Consider the following 26878-nt stretch of genomic DNA (forward strand, 5'->3'; position numbering starts at 1 on the left):
CACGGCGGCTGCGGCGACTTCCAGGGGCGTCCGGGCCGTCTCGCTGACTGAAACGCAGCCTGAGGGCTAACAGGCGGGGCTCGGGGCTTTGAGAGGCGACTGGAGCCATGGCGGAGTCGGCACCTGCTCGGGTAGGAGGCCGCGTTACACCGATGCGCAGGCGCGTTCGGGATGGCGGACGCCTTGCCCAGGGTGGGGCTCCGCGGTCGGGACTCGCGGACTGGGTGGCGAGGGGGGCTCCGGCTGCCGAGAGGGAGCACAGACCCTCGTCCCCGCCGCCCTCGGGCTCTGCCCTGTTCCTCCCGGGCTCCTTTGGTGCGGGGTCCGAGCCTCGACGCCGCGCGCCCTCGCGCAGGACCTTCTCCGAGGCTTGTTCCGCGTTACCTGTGACCGCCCGCACGTTGTCCCTCGCTGCCCAGAGAGAGCGCGTTTCCAGACGGGCGCGGTGGCGCGGGCTGTAAACTCCGGGTCGATTTTAGGCAATCGTGTTCCCCTCTCTGGCCCTCTGCGTCCCTGACGGTGACTGGAGGGTGTTGGGTTGATGGTGCCTGAGGTTCCCTCCAGCCCTGGCGTTCTCGGTCTTCCAGAAGAGTGGTTAATAACGCAGGAGGATCGGGTATGGAGAGGGCAGGTGGAACTGAACTGTGCTAATGCAGAAACACTTTCAGATGCATGTGGGGTCTTTGTGAAAACGGTGGGTGCCGAGATGGTGGACACTTTACCATGAGGAAGGTGCGCTGTGTTTGGTTCTTGTAGGAAGTGGGTAAGAAGTAAGGGATTTTGGGGGGGGGGGGAAGTGAGGGATTGAAAGACCTAGAGAAAACTGTGTTTGGTTTCAAGGAATTTACCAGTTAAATTGGGAAGACAAGGCACAGGGGTTGGCAATATTTACTTCATCTGACTCCTTTGAAGTCAGAGTTGGCTTTTCCCTAAGACCAAATTAATGCCAGGGTGTGGCAGGAGGAACCTACTAGAGTGATTTTTTCACAGCCACCTACATGACAGCTTAAGCCACCTACATGTCAGTTAAGAGGAAGCATTAAAGCTCCACCAATGGGGCCAGTGCTGTGGCTTAGCGATTAAGCCACCACCTACAGTGCTGGCATCCTATGTGGGCACCGGCCCCATTCCTCAGGGAAGAAGCTCCTGGCTTCGACCTGGCCCATCTCCAGCCGTGGCAGCCATTTGGGGAGTGAACTAATGGATGGAATATTCTCTCTCTCTCTCTCTCTGCCCTTCAAATAAATAAATCTTTAAAAAAAAAATCCACCGAAATAAAAAAAAAATTACACCTTAAATAACTTATGGGTTTGTCGCTGTAGAATTTAATTAAGTCTTTAAGTATATATATATTTTAAAGACTTATTTATTTATATGAAAGGCAGAGTTACAGAGAGGCAGAGAGGGAGGGGGAGAGAGAGAGAGGTCTTCTATCTGCTGGTTCACACCCTAAATGGCCGCAACAGCTGGAGCTGGGCCAATCCGAAGCCAGGAGATTCTTCCAGGTCTCCCACACGAGTGCTGGGGCCCAAGGACTTGGGCCATCTTCTACTGCTTTCCCAGGCCATAGCAGAGAGCTGGATGGGAAGTGGAGCAGCCAGGACTTGAACTGGCTGGTGCCCATATAGGATGTCGGCACTGTAGGTGGCAGCCTTACCTGCTGTGCCACAGCGCCGGCCCCTCTTAAGTATACATCTTCGTTTGTTTGTTTTTAAATAAAATATTTTAGAGACGGAGAGAGAGATTGTGAGACCATCTGCTGGCTCATTCCCCAACATGTCTACAATGGTCAGGACTGGGCAGACTGAAGCTGGGAGCCTGGAACTCAATTCAGATCATGCACATGGCTGGCAGGGACCCAGCCACTTGAGCCACCACCTGCTACCTTTGGGGGAACTGGAATCAGGAGCCAGAGCAGTAAATGAACCCATGCTCTCTGATATGGGATGTGGGCATCTTATGTGCAAGGCCAAATGCCTGCCTTTCTTAAAAAATATTTCTATTGTCAGGCAATATTTCTTCAGATAAGGATTCAGGTACCTCTCGTTTAACTGTATGACCAAGTAGGTGTCCTGATGAGACAATTGAAAATGCTCAGAAAAAAACCCACATAAATGTATTTTAGATGTATGTTTTAAAGAATACTTGGAGCACAAAAGCTAAGTGAATGAGGGAACTCAAGAAGTGAGTATAGGGGCTCGCATTGTGCCCTAGTGGGTAAAGCCACCACCTGTGATGCTGGCATCCTATATGGGCTTCCGGTCGAGTCCTGGTTGCTCCACTTCTGATCCAGATCCCTGCTGATGTGTCAGGGAGAGCAGTAGAAGATGGCCCCAGTGTTTGGGCCCTTGCCACCCACATGGGAGGCCTGGAAGAGGTTCCTCGCTCCTGGTTTCAGATTGACCCAGGTCTGGCCATTACACCCATTTCAGGGAGTGAACCAGTGGATGGAAGACCTTTCTCTGTAACTCTGCCTTTCAAAAAAAAAAAAAGAAAAAAAAAGCTAAGCAGATTTCTGAAGCCATCGTTGAGAACATTGGCTGAACATTTATTCATCTTTGGTGTTTATGACGTCATGCATCCTAGAAAATAGAAGACAAAATTCAGAGCATAGGGTGGAGAGTCCAAGAAGAAATCCGCTGCCCCAGTCCTGTAAAGCTGAGACTTCAAAAGGCAGCATTCTGTGTGAGGGTGAACTGAAAGTAAGCACTTACCCCAGGTGATTGTAAATAAAATTGTATTAAAATTTGATACTGAGGCCGGCGCCGTGGCTCAACAGGCTAATCCTCCGCCTTGCGGCGCCGGCACACCGGGTTCTAGTCCCGGTCGGGGCACCGATCCTGTCCCGGTTGCCCCTCTTCCAGGCCAGCTCTCTGCTGTGGCCAGGGAGTGCAGTGGAGGATGGCCCAAGTGCTTGGGCCCTGCACCCCATGGGAGACCAGGAGAAGCACCTGGCTCCTGCCATCGGAACAGCGCGGTGCGCCGGCCGCAGCGCGCTACCGCGGCGGCCATTGGAGGGTGAACCAACGGCAAAAGGAAGACCTTTCTCTCTGTCTCTCTCTCTCACTGTCCACTCTGCCTGTCAAAAAAAAAAAAAAAAAAAAAAAAAAAAAAAAAAAAAAAAAAAAAAAAAAAAAATTTGATACTGAGAGATGGGTATGAGGTGCCCATTGAGAAATCATGGTGAGCCTCTTGTGGGTTTGTTGCCTGAATTCACACTTCTTAAATAGACCAAGAAACCTCAAGCCAAGGGTTTAAAGTAGAGCCATTCACTAATAAACATAAAAAACACAAAGAATTGTCATCTAACTCAGACTTCAACTACTACAGATAAAGTTTCAAAAAGTATGAATTCACAGGCCGGGTGCCGCGGCTCACTAGGCTAATCCTCCGCCTTGCGGCGCCAGCACACCGGGTTCTAGTCCCGGTCAGGGCACCGATCCTGTCCCAGTTGCCCCTCTTCCAGGCCAGCTCTCTGCTGTGGCCAGGGAGTGCAGTGGAGGATGGCCCAAGTTCTTGGGCCCTGCACCCCATGGGAGACCAGGATAAACACCTGGCTCCTGCCATCGGAACAGCGCGGTGCGCCGGTCGCAGCGCACCTACCGCGGCGGCCATTGGGGGGTGAACCAACGGCAAAAAGGAAGACCTTTCTCTCTGTCTCTCTCTACTGTCCACTCTGCCTGTCAAAAAAAAAAAAAGTATGAGTTCACAATAAAAAAAACTTACCAAGCAAGAAAAATCACCAGGAAAAGCCAGTAAAAATAATGGACAATGAAATTAGACCCCCAGAGATTTCAGATAGTGGAATTATCATGCAGAGAATATGAACTAAGTATGTTTTTTTTTTTTTTAAGATTTATTTATTTATTTGAAAGGCAGAGTTACAGAAAGGCAAAAAGAGAGGGAGAGAGGTCTTCTGTCTGCTGGTTCACTCCCTAGATGGCCACAATGGCCAGAGCTGCGCCAATCCAAAGCCAGGAGCCAGGAGCTTCTTCCAGTTCTCCCACGTGGGTACAGAGGCGCACTGCTTTCTCAGGCCATAGCAGAGAACTGAATCAGAAGTGAAGCAGCCAGGACTCGAACCATCACCAATATGGGATGCTGCACTGCAGGTGGCGGCTTTACCCACTGTGCAATAGCACCAGCCCCTGAAATAACTATGGTTAGTATATTTAAAGATAAATGAAAGAATGAAAAGTATAATAAAGGCCAAGAGACTGTAGTAATGAAAAAACATTTTTTCATTGTTGTAAGATGAAAGAAGCAAAAAAAGAATTAAAATTTAAAATGTAGGAAAAAAATTTAAAAGACAGGGAGGCCGGTGCCGTGGCTCAATAGGCTAATCCTCCGCCTGCGGCGCCGGCACACCGGGTTCTAGTCCCGGTCGGGGTGCCGGATTTTGTCCCGGTTGCTCCTCTTCCAGGCCAGCTCTCTGCTGTGGCCCGGGAGGGCAATGGAGGATGGCCCAAGTGCTTGGGCCCTGCACCCCATGGGAGACCAGGAGAAGCACCTGGCTCCTGGCTTCGGATCAGCGTGGTGCGCCGGCTGCAGTGGCCATTGGAAGGTGAACCAACAGAAAAGGAAGACCTTTCTCTCTGTCTCTCTCTCACTGTCCACTCTGCCTGTCAAAATAAAAATAAAAAATAAAAGACAGGGAACCTTAATCAACACTTTAGATATATTGTGATAAATAGTGAACTGGATGGTAGAGCTAAAGAAGTTACCCAGAAAGCAGCCCTGAATAAAAGAGAGAGAGATGGAAAACATGAGAAGTAAGAGGTATGGAAAATGGAGTGAGAAAGTCTGATGTTCGTTTAATTGGTATTCCAGAAGGAAAACACATACTCTCTGTATTGGAGGCTATCTATATTTTAAAATTTGTATTTATTTTTATTTTATTTTTATTTTTTATTTATTTATTTATTTTTGACAGGCAGAGTGGATAGTGAGAGAGAGACAGAGAGAAAGGTCTTCCTTTTTGCCGTTGGTTCATCCTCCAATGGCCGCTGCGGCCGGCGCACCACGCTGATCCGAAGCCAGGAGCCAGGTGCTTCTCCCGGTCTCCCATGCGGGTGCAGGGCCCAAGCACTTGGGCCATCCTCCACTGCCTTCCCGGGCCATAGCAGAGAGCTGGCCTGGAAGAGGGGCAACTGCGATAGAATCCGGCGCCCCAACCGGGACTAGAACCCAGTGTGCCGGTGCTGCAGGCGGAGGATTAGCCTGTTAAGCCACTGTGCTGGCCATATTTATTTATTTATTTGTAAAGGAGAGAGAGAGAGAGAGAGCGAGCGAGAGAGAGCGAGCACTTCCATCCCCTTATTTACTATTCAAATATGGCCACAGCTGGGCCAGGCCAAAGCCAGGAGCCAATAATTCCATCATGGTCTCCCATGTGGGTGGCAGGGACCCAAGTACTTGAGCCATCATCTGCTATCAACATAATAGAAGATTTTAACACAACCTTGGTATTTTTTCAAGCAGAAAAAATTAGTAAGGGGATAGCATATACAGTAGAGCTTTCTTTTCTTTTCTTTTCTTTTCTTTTCTTTTCTTTCTTTCTTTCTTTCTTTTTTTTTTTTTTCCCAACAGAGCTTTCTGAGGTGATGGAAATATTCTCTTCTGACTAGTACTATGTTGCTGTTGGACACTTGAAATGTAGTTAGTATGACCAAGGAACTGAATTTTAAATATTTAATTCATTTAAATGTAAACAACCATGTGTGACTAGTGGCCATTATGTTGGAAACACAGGTACAGAAGAGATGATTAATTTTTTATCCATGTATCTATCAATATGTAATGTCAGTATATAAATATACAGTGAAGACAACAGAAAGAAACAAAAAAAAACCTGTTGGGAATGATGGTATGTTCATTCACATATCTGTTGATTGATGCTGGCTGTAGACTGGGACCTTAGGTGGAATTCCTGAACAGAATACCTCCATGTAGCTCCTCAAAGGTGGATGGGGGTTCCTCAAGAGATTCCAGTACCAGTCTGCCTGTGATTTGCCCCACTGGACACAAAGTAGAACAGAGACAAATTGTCCTACCAGACCCTCTTTTTACTCAGATTCACGAGCAAAGTAACTATTGTTGTCTTAAAGCCACTATATTTTGTGATTAGTTGTTAAATAGCAGAGGATGGTTAGAACAGTTGCCTAGGGAATGTGTAAAATATCAAAAGGTGAGGTGGGCATTTGGCCTAGCCGTTAGGATGCTGGTTGGGTTTGAGTTTTGGCTCTGCTCCCAATTCTAACTTCCAGCTAATGTGCAGTTTGGGAGGCAGCAGGGGATGGCTCAGGTAGCTGGCTCACTGCTGTCCCTGTGGAAGGACTGGTATAGGGTTCTCAGCTCCTGGCTTTAGCCAGGTCAGATCAGTGTGGACACTTTGGGAGTGAACCAACTGATGTGAACTCTGTTTCTTTCTGCCTCTCAAATAAATAAACATTTTTAAAAATGAAAGATACTGAAAATACTGTTTAAATGAAGTGGCATGTTATGTGTACGGATTGAAACATTTTATCCTAGAGATGTCATTTCCCTGATTTATCTGTCAGTTTGATGCAATTTCAGACAAACTCCAAAGATATTTTAGGAAAACTGGCCGGCGCCGTGGCTCAACAGGCTAATCCTCCGCCTTGCGGCGCCGGCACACCAGGTTCTAGTCCCGGTTGGGGCACCGATCCTGTCCCGGTCGCCCCTCTTCCAGGCCAGCTCTCTGCTGTGGCCAGGGAGTGCAGTGGAGGATGGCCCAAGTGTTTGGGCTCTGCACCCCATGGGAGACCAGGAGAAGCACCTGGCTCCTGCCATCGGAACAGCGTGGTGCGCCGGCCGCAGCACGCTACCGCGGCGGCCATTGGAGGGTGAACCAACGGCAAAGGAAGACCTTTCTCTCTGTCTCTCTCTCTCACTGTCCACTCTGCCTGTCAAAAATAAAAAAAAAAAATAAAAAAAATAAAAATAAAAATAAAAAAAAAGATATTTTAGGAAAACTCTTCAAGTTTGTAGAATAACAATGGGCCAAAAACTGGTCAAGAAACATGTGTAAATAAGAAAGTGGGGCTTGCTTTACCACATATCAGTAATGATCATAAAATTGTAGTCATTAAGATATCAGAAAAAAATTGAAGTAACAGAAAAATTGACACATAAAACAGATTAAAAATGCCAGAGACAAGCTAAGTATGAAACTTGATTCATGACAAAAGATAAATAACATTATTGATAGGGAGTAAATGATGGAGTTTTCTGCACACAAATATCTATTCTTTTTTTTTTTTTTTAAGATTTATTTATTTATTTGAAAGAGTTACACAGAGAGAAGGAGAGGCAGAGAGAGAGAGAGAGGTCTTCCATCCGCTGGTTCACTCCCCAATTGCTAGCAATAGCCAGAGCTGTGCTGCTCTGAAGCCAGGAGCTTCCTCCGGGTCTCCCACGCAGATGCAGGGGCCCAAGGACTTGGGCTATCCTCTACTGTTTTCCCAGGCCATAGCAGAGAGCTGGATCGGTAGTGGAGCACTGCAGGTGGTGGCTTTACTTATTATGCCACAGGGCCAGCCCCAAGAAGATATTTTTCAGTAACCCAAAGGCATATGGATAAAATACTTGAGCAGATAATTGACCAAATGGAAATTAGAAGGACCAATAAACATAAAGATGTTATGTTTGGCATTATCCACTTGAGGTCATGGTGCATGCATACCCTGTAACTCAACAGTTTCCTTCTTGGAACGTCTTTGTCAGTTTGTGTCTGCTAGCAACCATGCATATCCTGTTCATCCTGGCACTGTAAATAATGACAAGAAATGGTGCAATAGAAACAAATTATGGGACACCAGTACAATGGATATTATAGAGCAGTGGAAATTAGTTAATTACAGCCACAGTCAACAACGAAATATTTCGAGGAGTTGTGGATGAATGATTCTATTTACATAAAATGTCCTAGGACATGCAAAATGGAAGAATATGTTGTTACGTAAATGTGGTAAAAACATGGAAAAAGGCAATTACTAGTAAAAAATAATAGTTCAGAGGGTCACATAAAGGACTTCAGTGATTATATATATAATATATATAAAAATATATATTTTAAACTGAATGGTGGTTACATGAACAGTTATCAGTATACATTTTATGTGTTATAAGTATTCCTTTTTTTTTTTAAGATTTATTTATTTATTTATTTGAAAGGCAAAATTAAAGAGAGGCAGAAGCAGAGAGAGAGAGGGAAAGAAGTGTTCCATCCATTGATTCACTCCCCAGATGGCTGCAACAGCTGGACCTGGGCTGATCTGAAGCCAGGAGCTTCTTCTGGGTTTCCCATGCTGGTGCAGGGGCCCAAGGACTTGGGCCATCTTCTAGTGCTTTCCCAGGCCATAGCAGAGAGCTGGATTGGAACTGGAGCATCTGGGACTTGAAATGGCACCCATGTGGGATGCTGGTGCCGCAGGCAGAAATTTAGCTTACTACACCACAGCACTAGCCCGAATAGTTATTTTTAGAAAGCATTTATTTATTTATAATTTTATTTGGAAGGCAGAGCGAGGGATCTTTCATCTGTTAGTTCACTCACCAAAAGCCCACAACAGCCAGGGGCTGAGCCAGTCTGAAGCCTGGAGCCTGGACCTCAGTCCAGATCTCCCACATGATTGGAGGAACCTATTACCTGCTGCCGCCCAGGGTATGCATTAACAGAAAGCTGGAATCAGAAGCAGAACTAGGACCCAAACGCAGGCACTCTGGTATGAGATGCAGGGATCCCAAGCGCATCGTAACTACTGTGCCAAATGTCCACCTCCAGTTGATTTTTTTTTGTTGTTGTTATTTTTGTTATTTTTTTTTAAAAGATTCACTTATTTATTTATTTGAAAGAGTTACAGAGAGAGAGGTAGAGAGAGAGAGACGGAGAGAGATCATCCATCCGCTGTTTCAGTCCCCAAATGGCTGCAAAGGACAGCGCTGGGTCAGGCTGAAGCCAGGAGCCAAGAGCTTCATTTGGGTCTCCCATGTGATTGGCAGGGGCCCAAGCACTTGGACCATCTTTGGCTGCTTTCCCAAGTGCATTAGCAGGGAGCTGGATCGGAAGTGGAGTAGCCAGAACTTGAACCAGTGCCCATGTGGGATGCCAGCGTCTCAAGCAACAACTTTTACCTGCTGCACCACAGCACCAGCTTCCCCAGTTGTTTTTAATGAAAGAATAGAATACATCTGTCGCCTTCCCATTCACCTAAATGTATCCCATGTTAACAATTGTTTGGTAAATATCTCTCCAAACCTTTCTGTATGCTGAAACAAACATATGTGCTTGTGCTTGCTTTGGTAGCACATATACTAAAATTAGAATGATACAGAGAAAATTAGCATGGCCCCTGCACAAGGATGACATTCAAATTCGTGAAACGTTCCATATTTTTGTATATTTATAAGTGAAAATGTTACAGTATTAAATGATCATTAACCCTCAAAAAAAAAAAAAACATATGTACTTAAAATTTCTCTTTAAGAAAACTGGATCATAATGAAAAATAAATTTCTCTAAAAGTTTGATAGTTTTAACCTATTGATATATGACGAATGCTTTTCCAAGCCAAGCATACAGGTATAATTCATTCTTTTAAAATTTAGGAAGAGTGTATATCCGTGACAGCATTCTCATTTACTACTGGTTCACTCCCTAAATGGCCTACAAAGGCTAGGCTGGGCTGGCTGACCTAGGCCCTGGGAACTCAGTCAAGGTCTCATGTGCATGGCAGGAACCCAGTTACTTAAGCTATCATTGATGCCTCCCAGAGTGTGCGTTAGCAGGCAGCTGCATTAAGAAACTGAGCCCTATATTGAATGCAGGTAGTCCAGCATGAGACCAAAGCATGTTTACTGCTAGGCTAAAAGCCTGCCCCTAACTCAGTCTTTTAAGTGATTGTATAATGCTGTCCTTGATTGTGTCATAATTTATTTAACCATTCCATTATTAATAGATATCTAGGCCAGCACTGCAGCTCAATAGGCTAATCCTCCGCCTGTGGCACCGGCACCCCGGGTTCTAGTCCCGGTTGGGGCGCTGGATTCTGTCCCGGTTGTCCCTCTTCCAGTCAAGCTCTCTGCTGTGGCCCGGGAGTGCAGTGGAGGATGGCCCAAGTGCTTGGGCCCTGCACCCACGTGGGAGACCAGGAGAAGCACCTGGCTCCTGGCTTTGGATCAGTGCAGTGCGCCGGCCACAGTGGCCATTGGAGGGTGAGCCAATGGAAAAGGAAGCCCTTTCTCTCTCTCACTGTCCACTCTGCCTGTCCCAAAAAAAATAAATAAATAAATAAATCTAAGTTATTTCCAGGTTTTGACTGTTCCAAAAAGTATTACCAGTAATCATCTTTTCATGAGTGCCATTAAGTACTAATACCAGTTATTTTTGTAATAAATTCCTTAACTGGGATTGCTAGGTTTAAGAAGTTTTTCTTTTTTTCTTTTTAAAAAATATTTATTTATTTATTTGAAAGGTACAGAGAGAGAGAGAGAGAGACCTTTCATCTACTGGTTAAATTCCCAAGTGACTACAACAGCCAGGAGCCTGGAACTTCATCTTCCACATGGGTGGCAGGGGCTCAAGTACATAGGCCATCCTCCACTGCCTTCCCAAGCTCGTTAGTAGGAAGCTGGATCAGAAGTGGAACAGCTGGGGCTCACTCTGATATGGGATGTCAGGGTTGCAGACAGCATCTTAATCCACTGGGCCTCAGTGTTAACCCCACGAATGAAAGCATTTTTAATGACTTTTTAAATCTTTTTAAAAGATTTATTTTATTTATTTGAAAGCATTAGAGGGAGATGTAGAAACAGAGTTAAAGCCAAGTGATGCTATGACTGGTACTGAAACAGTATTTTTATACTTTGCGTTTCTGTGTGGGCGCAGACTGATGAGGTCTTTGCTAATTATATACTGAAGTGATCTTCTGTATATAAAGAGAATTGGAAATGAAAAAAAAAAAAAAAACAACCTGGTGTTAAAATGGAAATGGCATAGAAAATTAATTATTTTGAAAAAAAAATTATGTAGGATCTCTGTCTTTAATGTGCTGTACATTGCTATTTAATGCTATAATTAGTAATCCAATGGTAGTTTTTTCACTTGATATTGCTATATGGGCAAAATGTTGAAATCTTTACCTAATATATACTAAATTGATCTTCTGTATACAAAGAGAATTGAAAATGAATCTTTACATGAATGGAAGGGGAAAGGGAGCGGGAGGGGGGAGGGTTGCGGGCGGGAGGGAGGTTGTGGGAGGGGAGAAGCCATTGTAACCCATAAGCTATACTTTGGAAATTTATATTCATTAAATAAAAGTTTAATAAATTCAAAAAAAAAAAAAAAAAAAAAAGAAACAGAGAGAAGTCTTCCATCTGCTGGTTCACTCCCCAAATGGCTGAAACAGCTGGGGATGGGCAGGCTGAAGCTGGGAGTCAGGATCTTCTTTCTGGTTTCCCATATGGGTACAGGGGCCCAAGGGCTTGGACCGTCTTCCACTGCTTTCCCAGGTGCATTAGCAGGGAGATGGATCAGAAGCAGAGCAGCCCCTATTGAACTGGCACCCATGTGGGACACCGGTCCCTTTAATGACTTTTTGAATTACCTTCCCTAAGAGTGTTATGAAAATGTCAGTTTACCACATCAGGATCAGTTCTGAATGTTACTTCTTGTCTTTATCTTTCATGCTGGTCAATCTGTTGGGTAAAAACTAGTTTCAGAGGTCAGCGTGTGGCACAGCAGGTTAAGCCACTGCTTGTGACACTGACGTTCCATATGGGAGCACCAGTTCAAGTCTTAGCTGTTCTGCTTCTGATCCAACTCCCTGCTAATGTGCCTGGGAAAGCAGCAGATGGCTCAAGAGCTTGGGCCTTGCTGCTCATGTGGGAGGCCTAGATGGAGTTCTGGCTCCGCCTGAATCAGCTGTTGCAGCCATTTGGGGAGTGAACCAGCTGATGGATGATCTCTTTCTCTGTCTCTTCTTCTCTGTCACTCTGCCTTTTGAATAAATAAAATATTTTTTTAAAAAGTTTGTTTCAGGGGCCCATGCTGTGGCATAGTGGGCTAAGCCTCCACATGCAGCACTGACATCCCATATGGCTACTGTTTCTAGTCCCAGCTGCTCCTCTTCTGATCTAGCTCTCTGGTATGGCCTGGAAAGCAGTAGAAGATGCCCCAAGTGCTTGGGCCCCTGGACTCATGTGGGACACCCAGAGGAAGCTCCTGGCTTCTGGCTTGGATTGGACCAGCTCTGGCCATTGTGGCCATTTGGGGAGTGAACCAGTGAATTGAGGACTTTCTCACTAACTCTCCTTCTCTCTGTCTATAACTCTGCCTCTCAAATAAATAAATAAATAAATACTTTTTTTTAGAAAAAAAGTCACTTGGTTTTGTATACATTCCTCACTGATTATCTTTCCATTGTTTATCAAATTTCCTCTGTTTCTACTTTCATGAATGATTTCTAGTCCACAGTTTTATTTTTGGGTTATTTATTTTTTTTCACTTTATATCCTGTTATCCTGTTTTTAAATAAGATTTTTTTTTAAGGCGGAGTTACAGAGAGAGAGGAAGAGACAGAGATAGAGATCTTTCATCTGCTGACTCACTCCTGAGATGGCCACAATGGCCGGAGCAGGGCCAGGCTGAAGCCAGGAGCTTCATCTGCATCTCCCACGTGGGTACAGGGACCCAAATTCTTGGTCCATCTGCTGCTGCTTTCGCTTGTGCATTAGCAGGGAGCTGGATTGGAAGTAGAGCAGCCGAGACATGAATCAGTGCCGGTATGAGATGTCAGCATCACAGGTGGCAACTTAACTCACTGAGCCACAACACCGGCCCCTTATATCCTATTTAGAAATATTATCTCCCTGTTTGTTTTTAGATTTTCTTTATGGTATCTTTTTCTTTTTTTTTTTTTTTTACATCTTTTTTTTTTTTAAAGATTTTTATGTAGTTATTTGGGAGGTAGAGTTATAGACAATGAGAGGGAGTTACAACCCAGGTGGCTGCAATGGCTAGAGCTGTGCCGATCTGAAGCCAAAAGCCAGGGAAAGCAGTAGAAGATGGCCCAAGTCCTTGGGCCCCTGCACCCACATGGGAGACCTGGAGGAAGCTCCTAGCTCCTGACTTCAGATCTGCACAGCTCCAGCTGTTGCGGCCATCTGGGGAGTGAATCAACGGATGGAAGACTTCTCTCTCTCTGCCTCTGCCTCCCTGTAACTGCCTTTCAAATAAATAAATAAATAAATCTTTAATATATATATGTGTGTGTGTGTGTATATATATATATATATATACACACATATATATATAGCTTAACGGGCTAATCCTCTGCCTTGCGGCACCAGCACACCAGGTTCTAGTCCCGGTTGGGGCGCCGGATTCTATCCCAGTTGCCCCTCTTCCAGGCCAGCTCTCTGCTGTGGCCCGGGAAGGCAATGGAGGATGGCCCAAGTGCTTGGGCCCTGCACCCGCATAGGAAAAGCACCTGGCTCCTGGCTTCTGATCAGCACGATGCGCCGGCTGCAGCGGCCAATGGAGGGTGAACCAACAGCATATATATATATGTATATATATATATATATATATATATATATACACACACACACACACACACATATATAGGAGCTGACATTGTGGAACAGCAAGTTAAACTACCATCCATGATGGTGGCATCCCATATCAGAGCACAGGTTTGAGTTCTGGATCTCTCGTTTCTGATCCAGCTTCCTCCTTATGTGCCTGGGAAAGCAATGGAAGGTGGCCCAGGTGTGTAGGCTCTTGCTACCCATGTTGGAGACGTGGATGGAGTTTCAGACTCCTGACTTCAGCCTGACTCAACCTGAGTCATTGCAGCCATTTGGGGAGGGAACCAGCAGATAGAAGATCCATCTTTCTGTCTCCAACTCTCTATCACTCTGCTTTTCAAATAAATAATTATTTTAAAAGATTTTATTTATTTCTTTGAGAGGAAGAGTTATAAACAGAAGGAGACAGAGACAGAAAGGTCTTTATCCGCTGGCTCACTCCCCAAATGGCCACAGTGGCCAGAGCTGAGCCAATCTGAAGCCAGGAGCTTTCCAGGTCTCCACATGGGTGCAGGGGCCCAAACACCTGGGCCATCTTCCACTTCTTTTTCAGGCACACTAACAAGGAGTTAGATTGGAAGTGAATCTGCAGGCAGAGGATTAGCTTACTATGCCACAGTGCCAGCCCCTAAAATCTGGAACCAGACAAGGATGCTCACTCTGACTATTGCTATTCAATATAGACCTGGAAGTTTTAGCCAGAGCTGTTAGGCAAGAAAGAGAAATAAAAGGATACAAATTGGGAAGGAGGAAGTCGAATGATCGCTATTTGCAGATGACATGATTCTATATATAGGGGATCTGAAAGACTCCACTAAGAGACTGTTGGAACTCATAGATAAGTTTGGTTAAGTGGCAGGATATAAAATCAACACATGCGCGGCTCACTTGGCTAATCCTCTGCCTGCAGCACCGGCACACTGGGTTCTAGTCCCGGTTGGGGCCCCGGATTCTGTCCTGGTTGTTTCTCTTCCAGTCCAGCTCTCTGCTGTGGCCCAGGAAGACAGTGGAAGAATGGCCCAAGTGCTTGGGCCCTACACCTGCATAGGAGACCAGGAGGAAGCACCTGGCTCCTGGCTTCGGATCGGCGTGGTGCGCCGGCTGTAGTGGCCATTTCGGGGGTGAACCAATGGAAGGAAGACCTTTCTCTCTGTCTCTCTCACTAACTCTGCCTGTCATAAATAAATAAATAAATAAATAAATAAATAAATAAAATCAACACACAAAAATCAATAGCCTTTGTATACACAGACATTGCCACAGCTGAGGAAGTACTTCTTAGATCAGTCCCATTAGCAATAGCTACAAAAACAAACAAAAAACCCAAATACCTTGGAATGAATCTAACCAAGGACATCAAAGATCTCTACAATGAGAATTACAAAACATTAAGAAAGAATAGAAGAAGACACAAAAAAGGGAAAATTCTTTCATGTTCATGAACTGAAGGAATCAATATCATCAAAATGTCCATACTACTGAAAGCAATTTACAAATTGAATGAGATCCCATTCAAAATACCAAGGACATTCTTCTCAGATATAGAAAAAAAAATGATGGTAAAATTCATATGGAAACATAGTCCCAAAATAGCTAAAGCAATCTTATACAACAAAAACAAAGCTGGAGGTATCATAATACCAGATTTCAAGACATACTACAGGGCAGTTCTAATCAAAACAGCCTGGTACTGGTACAAAAACAGATGGATAGACCAATGAACAGAATAGAAATACCAGAAATCAATCCACCCATCTACAACTAACTTATCTTTGACAGAGGAGCTAAAATCAATCCCTGGAGCAAGGACAGTCTCTTTGACAAATGGTGCTGGGAAAACTGGATCTCCTCATGCAGAAGTGTGAAGCAAGACTCCTACCTTATACCTTGTATAAAACCCCACTCAAAATGGATTAAAGACCTAAATCTTTGACCTGATACCATCAAATTATTAGACAACATTGGGGAAACCCTATAAGACATTAGCATAGGCAGAGTTCTTAGAAGAGACCCCAGAGGCAGAGGCACAGGCAATCAGAGCCAAAATTGACAAATGGGATTACATCAAATTGAGAAGCTTTCTATACTGCAGAAGAGACACTCAGCAAAATGAAGAGGCAACCAGCAGAATGGGAGAAAATATTTGCAAACTATGCAACTGATAAAGGATTAATAACTAGAATATATAAAGCCATCAAGAAGCTCAGCAACAACAAAACAAACAACCCACTTAAGAGATGGGCAAAGGACTTAAACAGACATTTTTTAAAAGAGGAAATCCAAATGGCCAACAGACACATGAAAAAATGCTCAAGATCACTAGCCATCAAGGAATTGCAAATCAAAACCACAGGAAGGTTTCACTTCATCCCAGTTAGAATGGCTTTCATACAGAAATCAACAAATAACAAATGCTGGTGAGGATGTGGGGAAAAAGGTACCCCAATCCACTGTTGGTTGGAATGTCAACTAGTAAAACCACTATGGAAGACAGTAGGGAGATACCTCAGAAATCTTAATAGACCTACCATATGACACAGCCATCCCACTCCTGGGAATTTATGAAAGGGAAATGAAATCAGCATATGAAAGAGGTATCTGTATTCTCATGTTTACTGCAGCTCAGTTCATAATAGCTAAGACATGGAATCAACCCAAATACCCATCAGCTGAAGACTGGATAAAGAAATTATGGTATATGTACACCATGGAATACTATACAATAGTTAAAAAAATCAGGCCAGCGGCCTGCGCCGTGGCTTAACAGGCTAATCCTCTGCCTTGCGGCGCCAGCACACCAGGTTCTAGTCCCGGTTGGGGCGCCGGATTCTATCCCAGTTGCCCCTCTTCCAGGCCAGCTCTCTGCTGTGGCCCGGGAAGGCAATGGAGGATGGCCCAAGTGCTTGGGCCCTGCACCCGCATAGGAAAAGCACCTGGCTCCTGGCTTCTGATCAGCATGATGCGCCGGCCGCAGCGGCCAATGAAGGGTGAACCAACAGCAAAAAGGAAGGCCTTTCTCTCTGTCTCTCTCTCTCTCACTATCCACTCTACCTGTCAAAAAAAAAAAAAAAAAAAAATTCAGGCCAGCACTGTGGCGCAGTGGGTGAACGCCCTGGCCTGAAGCGTGAGCATCCCATATGGGCACCAGTTCAAGTCCCAGCTTCTCCACTTCCAATCCAGCTCTCTGCTATGACCTGGGAAAGCAGTAAAGATGACCCAAGTCCTTGGGCCCTGCACCCGCATGGGAGACCCAGAGGAAGCTCCTGGCTTCAGATCGGTACAGCTCCAGCCATTGCGGCCAATTGGGGAGTGAACTAATGGATGGAAGACCTCTCTCTCTCTGTGTAACTCTGACTTTCATATAAATAAATGAATTTAAAAAAAAAAAATCCGGTCATTTACAACAAAACAAATGAAACTGGAAAACATACTCAGTGAAATAAGCCAGTCCCAAAAGGACAAATACCATATGTTCTCCCTGAGCTGTGATAACTAATAGAGCACCTCAAAGGTAATCTGTGTAAGTGAAATTGACATTTTGAGAAGCAATGGCTTTAAACAGCCCTTGTCTCGACTATTGAGGAACAGTTTTTTTTCCATGCTATTTGTTGAACTCTTTACTAAACATGGAGTTAATCACATTTGTATAAAATTAATTGAGAATAGATTTTAGCAAAAAAATAAGAATGGGAACAGGAGAGGGAGGAGAAAGAGGGGTGGGAAAGTCGGTGGGAGGACGGTGGGAAGAATCACCATGTTCCTAAAGTTGTCTTTATGAATGTATGAAGTTTGTATTCCTTAAATAAAAAGTTTCTGGGAGGAAAAAAAAATGATAAATAGAGCCAGAAGACACAGAGTTTTCCAGAAACTGACCCATGTATAAAATACAAATGTTTTCTATGTAAAATATTGTCATTTAAATCAATAGACAACTGATGGGCTATTCAAGAAATAGTGCTGTAATAAATTTTAAAAAAATATTTGTTTATTTATTTGAAAGACAGAGTTACAGAGAGGAGAAATCTTCCATCCACTGGTTCACCTCCTAAATGGCCGCAACAGCTGGAGTGGGGCCAGTCTGAAGCCAGGAGCCAGGAACTTCTGGGTCTGCCACGTGGGTGCAGGGGCCCTAGCACTTGGGCCATCTTTGCTGCTTTCCCAGGCCATAGCAGAGAGCTAGATTGGAAATGGAGCAGCCGGGGCTTGAACTGCACCCATATGGGATGCTAGCACTTCAAGCAGTGGCTTTACCTGCTTTGCCACAGCACTGGCCCCCCCAAAATCTTTCTTAAAATTTCAATTTTAAAAGCAGGGTGGTGGGGAGGTGGAGAGGGTATCTTCCATCTACTGGTTTACTTCCCAAATGTCCAGAACAGCTGGGGCTGAACCAGGCTGAAGCAGGGAGCCCAGAACTCAGTTCACTTCTCCTTTGTGGGTGCCAGGGCTAATTGGGCCGTCTCCACTGCCTCCGAGGGTGTGCATTAGCAGGAAGCTAGAATGGGGAGCAGAGCAGATGTGAGTGTCCCAAATGTTGTGTTAACCACTAAGCTGAACATTCACTCGTGGGCATATCATACAGAACAGCCATCATCTATGTGATCTGTCACTGGCTGAACTGCATTATGCCACATATTACTATAGTTCTAACCATCATATTACAAAGATAGAGCATATTCCCATCATCCCAGAAAGTTCTGTGGTGCCCCTTTATAACCAGTTTTCTCCTATCCCTGGGCCCTGGCAGCCATTGATCTATAGTTCTCCTTTTTCTCTGTATCATATACTGAGGAATGAAATACATTATGTGGCCTTTTTTGTCTGGCCTCTTTCATGTAGCATGTTATTCACTTAGCATTTTAAGTAGTTCCATTTTATTGTTGAGTAGTAGGTTATTGTGTTGTGTATTCACATACTGTTGGCTTAAACAACAGAAATGTGTTGTCTTACTGTTCTAGTGCATAGAAATCTGAAATCAGGGTGTCTGCAGGGTTAAAGTTCATGCCTTTTAAGAGGTTCATTCCTCTATCCTAGCTTTTGGTGGCCCCAGGCATTTGGTTTGTGGCAGCATAACTCCAATCTGACTCCATCTTCATTTGGCCATCTACTTCCTGCATTTGTTTTAATATCATCTTACCCCTTTGTGTCTGTGTCTAGATTTTTCCCTGTTTTGTAAGGCCCACCACAATAATGACCTCATTTTACTTGATTAGTTCTAGAAAGACCCCATTTCTAGATGAAGTCACATTCTGAGAGACTGAAAGATGGATCTTCAGCATATCTTTTTAAATGACATAGTTCAACTGAAAACATATGGGTGGACGTAATTTGTTTAGCCATTCACTCATTGATGGACGTTTAAATTGTTTCCATCATGCTAGACAACTCAGAACAGAAGAGAAAAGAAACTTACTTGACCCATTCTTTTCAGCCTCTTGTGTGGAAGAGGAGAGAGATTATTCCTCTGCTCAGATCCTGATCTACCTGCCTATCTGGAAAAGAAATGCTAGCAAGTAACAGAAAAAAGGAGACTCTTTGAAAAGCTGGAGACGGAGCCAGCACTATGGCATAGTGGGTTAAGTTGCTGCCTATGATGCCAGCATCCCATATGGGTGCCAGGTCAAGTCCTGGCTGCTCCAGTTCCAATCCAGCTCCCTGCTAATGTGCCTGGGAAGGCAGTGGAGTATGGCCCGAGTCCTTGGGTCCCTGCATCCATGTGGGAGCCCTGGAAGAAGTTCCTGACTTCAACCTGGCCCAGCCCCAGCCTTTGTGGCCATTTGGGGAGTGAACCAGCAGATGGAAGATCTCTCCCTCATTTTCTCTCCGTCTCTCCCTCTCTCTGGCTGTGCCTTTCAAATAAATAAAAGGAAAATCTTAAAAATGAGACTTAGAGACTTCAAGTGAAAAGCAAAATAAATGTGATACAATAAGTTTATCCAATCTAATATGTTGTATCATTTGTATTTTAAATTAAATCTTTTTAGGGGGGGATATGCGAGCTTTTGTCACATATGTTCCACGGTGAATTAACTGAGTAACTTGAGTAGGTCAGGATCAAACGTTAAGTGTTCCGTTCTGTTCTAGTTGATTTCATTTGTCCCATGTTTCTCTAAGACCGTGATGCTTGGCCCCAGCAGTTCTTGCAGAGATATTTCCTCTTGGGTATTGGTCTCAGTGTCCTTACTATAGAGAAGCAGCCTTGAATACAGTGTGTGCCATATGAAGGAATATGAATGACATGAACGTGTGGAGGGCAAAGAGAGTGAGAGGGCAGCTTTGGAAAGTCAGCCCCAGTGTTGGTTTTTAGTACTTTTGAGCTTTAACCGCACTGGGACAGAGCATAAAAATTAGAATCAGAAGGAAAATGTCAGTAGGCTTAGTCAGATCATTACAGTAAATGTTTATTAATGATTTGCTAAGTGTTATTCACTATGCTAGCCGCTAGGGTGCAAAGAATGAGTTAGGTCTTGTAGGTTGGTCCTGTTGTGGAATTTTGTCTTTATTGGGAGCCATTGGAAGATTTTCATCAGAGGGGACATGATCAGCAGTAAAGCCTGGTAGGGATTTACATGTTTATCAAATCGTCCAAAATAGCAAGTAGAAACAGACTGAAAGAAATGAACACATCTCATAGAATGTACTAAGTGTGAAACACATGGCACAAAACATGTAAAGGTCTCATTACAAAGTGATAAATGTTTGAGCGGTGGGTAACCTAAATACCCTGAGTCCATCAGTACACATGGTGTGAATGCACCAGCACATCACACTGTATCCCGTAAAAGTGGACAGTTATTATCTGGCAGTTTTTAAAAATAGACTTGTATAAAAATGTACAATATGATTTCAATTTTGTTGAAAAAAGCTTCTAGGAAGTACACCAAAGTTTTAACAGCTGATTTCCGATGGTGATTATTTACATAATTTTTTCTTTTTACTTTTTTGTATCTTTTTTTTTTAAAGATTTTTTTTTTTTTAATTTGTTTGAGAGACAGAAAGAGGGAAAGACAGAGAAAGATCTTCCATCTGCTAGTTCACTCCCCAGATGGCTGCAACGGCTGGAACTGGGCCGATCTGGAGCCAGGAGCTGCTTTCAGGTCTCCCACGTGGGTATAGGGGCCCAAAGTTGGGCCATCATCTACTGCTTTCCCAGATCATAGCAGAGGGTTGGATTGGAAGAAGGGCAGCTGGGACATGAACCGGTGCCCATATGAGATGCTGGAGCTGCAGATGGAGGCTTAGCTTACTATGCCACAGCACCAGCTCCTGGTATCTTCTAAAATCATTACAGTGCACATATAATTTTCAGTATCAGAATTTAAAAAGAACATGCTTTTAAAAAAAAGAAAAAAAAGGCAAGAAACGTGATAGCTGTGAGCACTTCTGGACTTGGACATGCTTTCTATACTTGATATTTGGAAATGACTTTGACCCTATATCTTTGATCTTTCAGCACAGGAGAAAACGACGCTCCACTCCTTTAACTTCTTCCACACCTCCTTCACAAGCAACAGAGAAAAGCTCATATTTTCAGACCACAGAGATCTCACTCTGGACAGTGGTGGCTGCTCTTCAGGCCGTGGAGAAGAAGATGGAGTCCCAGGCTGCCCGGCTGCAGAGCCTGGAGGGGCGCACAGGCACAGCCGAAAAGAAGCTGGCCGACTGCGAGAAGACGGCCGTGGAGTTCGGCAACCAGCTGGAGGGCAAGTGGGCTGTGCTGGGCACCCTGCTGCAGGAGTACGGGCTGCTGCAGCGGCGCCTGGAGAACGTGGAGAACCTGCTGCGCAACAGGAACTTCTGGGTCCTGCGGCTGCCCCCGGGCAGCAAGGGGGAAGCCCCCAAGGTAGCTTCATTAACTCTTAAAAGTCAGCCAAGAGGCTGGCGCCGTGGCTTAACAGGCTAATTCTCCGCCTTGCGGCGCTGGCACACCGGGTTCTAGTCCCGGTTGGGGCGCCGGATTCTGTCCCAGTTGCCCCTCTTCCAGGCCAGCTCTCTGCTATGGCCCGGGAGTGCAGTGGAGGATGGCCCAAGTGCTTGGGCCCTGAACCCGCATGGGAGACCAGGAGAAGCACCTGGCTCCTGGCTTTGGATCAGCGCAATGCGCCGGCCGCAGCGACCATTGGAGGGTGAACCAATGGCAAAAAGGAAGACCTTTCTCTCTGTCTGTCTCTTTCACTATCCACTCTGCCTGTCAAAAAAAAAAAAAAAAAAGTCAGCCAAGAAGGGAACCCAGGCCTTTATTATCCAAGTTTATAAATTGCTGGCTTTTCCTTCCTGGATGTGAGTCAAGGTGCTCATTGTGTGCCAATTGTGATTTCAGATGTCCAGGTCGCTTGAGAATGATGGTGTCTGTTTCACTGAGCAGGAGTGGGAGAATCTGGAAGACTGGCAGAAGGAACTCTACAGAAACGTAATGCAGAGCAACTACGAGACACTAGTCTCTCTGAGTGAGTAGCAGGTTTCCCTCTAGAGCGCTCTTTCAGATACCCTGAAATTCCTGGTGGGTAGCTTGTGACTTAGACCATACCTGTGACTCTAGCTGGCTTTGGATCATCTGTTGGCCTGTGCCAAGTGGAGAAATAGGCATCTCCGGTCCTCTCACTTACAGAGAAGTTTGGAAAGGCCTCAGTTTTGTGCCTTTGTATTTCTTCTCTCTGTTGCAGTCAGTTCTGGAGAGTACTTACTAATATTTTCATGCATTGTGGTGTAATATTACCGGGGTTCCTTATGCTGTTTTTAATATTTATGTCTGTTTGATAGGAACTCCTTTGTTTTTTGTGTTGATTAGAGGTGTTGTCAGGGCTGGTGCTGTGGCATAGTGGGTAAAGCTGCCTCCTGCAGTGCCAGCATTCCATATGGGTGCCAGTTCAAGTCCTGGCTGCTCCACTTCTGATCCAGCTCTCTGCTATGGCCTGGGAAAGCAGTGGGGGATGGCCCAGGTCCTTGGGCCCCTGCACCCATGTGGGAGACCTGAAGGAAGCTCCAGGCTCCTGGCTTTGGATCAGCCCAGATCTGGCTGTTGCAGCCATCTGGGGAGTGAACCAGTAGATGGAAGACCTCTCTCTCTCTCTCTCTCTCTCTCTTTCTCTCTCTCTCTGCCCCTGCTTCTCTGTAACTCTGCCTTTCAAAAACACAAATATTTCCAAAAAAAAAGTACTGCCTAATAGATTTAAATTTTTATATGTGAAGTATTATCTATTACATAATAAATACATTTTGCTTGGTACACAAAATCTTTTAAAATGTTAAGTCCATGGAGGAATGTCAAGAAGGCCAATGTGGCAGGAGCAGAGTGAGGGGAAGTAGCAAATGGGCCAGAGAGGAGAGTGTGACCTTGATTATTTCCTTGTCTGTCACAGTACTTACTTTACCTTGTTATAGTGCCCTGGCAAGCCTGGAGTTAGGTCTGAAAGGAAGCATTGACTGAACTTCCGCCAGTACATGTGGAGAGATAGTGGTGGTGTTGGTGGGGATAGGAGAACTGCTTGGCAGTCTGTCTCCCTCCATCAGAGGTATCCCTAATGGAGGAGCAGCAGCGACTTCTTCATTAGAATTAGCCAGAACTTTCTTTCTTTCTTTCTTTTTTTAATAAAGATTTATTTATTTATTTGAAAGAGTGACACAAAAAGAGAGGAAGGGACACAGAGAAAGATTCCATGTGCTAGTTCAGTCCCCAGATGGCTGCAATGGCCTTTGCTGAGGCAAGCCAAATCCAGAAGCTAAGAACTCCATCGGGGTTTTCTGTGTGGATGTCAGTGGCCCAAGTGTTTGGGCCATCTTCTGCTGCTTTTCCTGGGCACATTAGCAGGGAGCTGGTTTGGAAGTAGAGCAGCCAAAACATGAATCAGTGCTCAATAATGGATACTAACATCACAAGTGGCAACTTAACCTGCTGGACCACAACACTGGCCCCAGCCAGTATTTTCTAATAGGGGAAAGTTGCAAGAATCGTAGCCGTTGAAGTTTGGAAGTTATAGTTATCTACTCCCTGCCATTGGTCACCTGGTTCATCGGCCGCTAACCAGCATGAATGAGCTTTTATTTTCTCCTAGACTTAACTTGTACCATTTTCAACCCAGAGGTCCTTGGCCAGCCAGAGGGAGAAGCGGAGTTGGGTACAGAGATGTTGGGTGACTTGGAAGAAGCAGGCCCTGGTGGTGCGCACCCAGGTGAGTGTCTCCACCTTATCCTATCTCCCTATCCCACAGTTACCTCATAGCTCCCTATAGGCTATAGTCCACTTTCCCACTGCTAAACTGCCAAATACCTACTGTCAATAATCTGTGGCATTTGCTTGTGTCATCAGTTCACCACTTCTGTGTCTGTCTTAACTCTGCCACTCCGGGGTCTTTAAGACTAATGACTGTATCACCCTGCATACCCTGCAAAGCAGAGTGCATAACATGCTGCAGTCAAAGCCTGCTGGGACCGAGAATGGGTGGGTCAGAGTGTGGGGAGGAAAGGAAATTCAGGGGAAGTGTTTGGAAGCAGTTCATTTGTGGAGAATATGCAGGAAGAACAGAGCTTGATGCATGAAATCATAAGGTATGCCCTAATTTATTTTCCCTTAAGCATTCAAGTTTGTTATTTTAACACTACCTCAAATTAGTATAGTTGTTATAGTATATTTTGTTATTTTTCACACATATTTATAGACAAGCCTGGAGAACTATCATTTAAAACATTCTATAAGAGTGGTACACTTGGATCTCTAGTCCACATGTCTGCTCACACACAAGTGCAGGTTTTGTTTTTTATGAGTTTTGGAACCAAGTCAGCCCTGTGTAGATTGTCCTAATTCACTTGTTCCTGGGGTGCTTTGGTTTGAGCTCTTCTGAAATTCATGGGTGTTTGCTTGGCTTCAGAGAAACCAACGGTGCTAGAATGTGATCTTTTTTAAATGTTGATCTTTTGCTTTGCAGCAGACGGAATCGTGCTCAGACAGGAGCTACAATACCAGCAGGAAGGCTCTGCAGATCTTCCTGGAGAGTTCTCGGGTGTCGCTGAAGAGCAGGCTTTCCTGAACCCAGAACAGACTGAACTCTGGGACGGTCAGGGTGGGTCTGTCTTCTTGGAATCAGGCCCTGGAGACTCTAATCTAGAAGAGCCTGTCGGCAGTAGAGACCCCAGCAGTGGCAGAATTCTGGGCTGCCCCCCAAAGCAGAAATCTCATAGGCAGGTGCAACTGGGTCAGGAATGTGGGCAGGGCCTGAAGCTAAAAAGGGATGCTTCTGGCCCCTATCAATGTTCAGAGTGTGAGCTCAGCTTCCGCTACAAGCAGCAGCTGGCCACTCATCTGCGGAGCCACTCAGGGTGGGAGTCTTATACAGCTGCAGAGCCAGTGGAGAGCCTTCGGCCCAGGCCACGCCTCAAACCCCAGTCCAAGAAGGCAAAGCTGCATCAGTGTGATGTGTGTCTGAGGAGCTTCAGCTGTAGGGTGAGCCTGGTGACCCATCAGCGCTGCCACCTGCAGGAGGGGCCCAGTGCTAGCCAGTACATCCAGGAGAGGTTCTCCCCGAACAGCCTGGTTGCCCTGCCTGGTCACATCCCTTGGAGGAAAAGCCGGAGTTCCCTCATCTGTGGTTACTGTGGCAAGAGCTTCAGCCACCCATCTGACCTGGTGCGGCACCAGCGCATCCACACAGGGGAGCGGCCCTACCGCTGCACCGAGTGTGAGAAGAGCTTTGTCCAGAAACAGCACCTCCTACAGCACCAGAAGATCCATCAGCGGGAGCGGGGTGGGCTGGCCTTGGAGTCTGGAAGGCCCAATGGCCTGCTTTAAGGGTGCCAGCCCCTCGCCCGTCTGGGGGGCGGAGGGGGGTGGCATTAGTCCCCCCAAGAGACACTGCAGAATCAAGGACTGACTCCTTCCTAAAGGGAGTTGTTTCTGACTTGCCTTCCCTAACCAAAACCAGGCCAAACCTAAATGCTTTGGTGAAAACCAGGTGGAAGAGGAGTCTAGGGCCAGGCCTTTCCCTGCTGTCTTGACCCTGCTGCCGGAGTTGCTATCTCTTTGGGCTCCTCAGGTTTCTGGTTGCGATTCCAGGCTGTCACTCATGGGTTGGAGTTGGCATTTTGACCCCATGGGGACTGGTGGCCAGTTCTAGGGCCTATACCAGCGTTTCCTGTCTTCCTGCAAGGTTGAATCAGGCCACAGGAGTGGGCAGATGGCGTGGAAGAGTTCTGGGAAGCATTAACCTCCATTTCCTCCTCTTCTGTAGTCTCTGTTAATAATAAGTAGAAGAAATAATTTAAATGAACAGCGTCCCTTGTTCTAATGACCATTTTTTGGAATTAGATTTTAGTTGACTATATATATATATATATGTACATATATATATATATATCCCAACACTTTAAATTGAGAAATTGTAGAAGTTGTTCCTAACATGGGGACTAGGCCTACCCTCTGGGAGGGAATAGTTTATGGGGCTCTTTTAGCCCACCCACACCTTCTTAGGCCAGAGAACAGGGGACACAGTGCTGGGCTCTCTCTTCTCGGGGTGCTTGGTGCTCTTAAATGGGGCTAATTGTCTCTAAAGGACCAAGGGGAAGAGAGTAGCATGGGTAAACCCAAAGCCCCTGCTAAGAGTAAAAATTCCTATAAAGTAGCTGAGGGTCCCATTCTTGTGGGAGTTTTGATGAGTCTCCAAGTCTCATCATACCCTTCTCTTCCTCTACCAACCCAGTCCTGTGGTTCTACAGCCTCCTGGGGTAGAAGACTACTTTGTTACTTGTTTGTTCAGCTTGTATCAGTGTTTTTTTGTTTGTTTTTGACATTTGTTCCTATTACAGCAGTCCTCACTTAAAGTTGCTCAGATTACATTTGCCAAATCTGTGCCAGAAATGATGGAGAAAAAGCATACAGATGCTTGTCTCAGGAGTGTTGAATTCCTTCCCTGCTGTTGCTAGGGAGATGAGAATGGGTTCTTGGATCACATTTGAGCATCCCCTTGGATGATTTGCCATTGCCTAGAATAAAAGTTGCTACTAGCAAAAAAAAAAAAAAAAAAAAAAAAGATACATATCTGTTGTTTTTCTCTATTTGTCAAGAACATTCTCCTTGGGCTAAAAGGAAGAGGTGCCTAAGCCTAATCTGCACTTTGACTTAAATTTAGGACAAGAAGAGGGTATAGATGAGAATTTTAAGGGGATTCTTTCTGTGGTGATGGATAGCTGGAGATAATATGAATGTTGGTTATTGGGAGGTAAAAATGGCTAGGTAAAATATGGCAGATAAGTGGGATAAGCATTTAACCTAGCTGTT

General features: G+C 45.2%; 1 protein-coding gene and 1 non-coding gene across 2 annotated transcripts; both read left to right on the plus strand.

Moving 5' to 3' along the window:
- ZNF212 (zinc finger protein 212) lies at window positions 1–26878 on the plus strand. Its single transcript, XM_062193228.1, has 5 exons — window positions 1–131; window positions 21065–21454; window positions 21932–22058; window positions 23691–23780; window positions 24534–26878. The coding sequence occupies exons 1-5, from the start codon at window positions 108–110 to the stop codon at window positions 25391–25393; spliced, it is 1491 nt and encodes a 496-aa protein (XP_062049212.1). The 5' UTR covers window positions 1–107; the 3' UTR covers window positions 25394–26878.
- Window positions 9313–9419, plus strand: LOC133768445 (U6 spliceosomal RNA). Its single transcript, XR_009866967.1, has one exon. It is a non-coding gene; the product is annotated as a U6 spliceosomal RNA (small nuclear RNA).

Source organism: Lepus europaeus, chromosome 1, assembly GCF_033115175.1.
Source record: "Lepus europaeus isolate LE1 chromosome 1, mLepTim1.pri, whole genome shotgun sequence".
NCBI classification, from domain to species: Eukaryota; Metazoa; Chordata; class Mammalia; order Lagomorpha; family Leporidae; genus Lepus; species Lepus europaeus.

Coding starts and splice junctions, on each gene's coding strand:
- ZNF212 (XM_062193228.1), top strand. CDS start 108: ATGGCGGAGTCGGCACCTGCTCGG. Junction 22,059..23,690: donor CGAGACACTAGTCTCTCTGA/GTGAGTAGCAGG, acceptor TTTTCAACCCAG/AGGTCCTTGGCCAGCCAGAG. Junction 23,781..24,533: donor CCCTGGTGGTGCGCACCCAG/GTGAGTGTCTCC, acceptor TTTGCTTTGCAG/CAGACGGAATCGTGCTCAGA.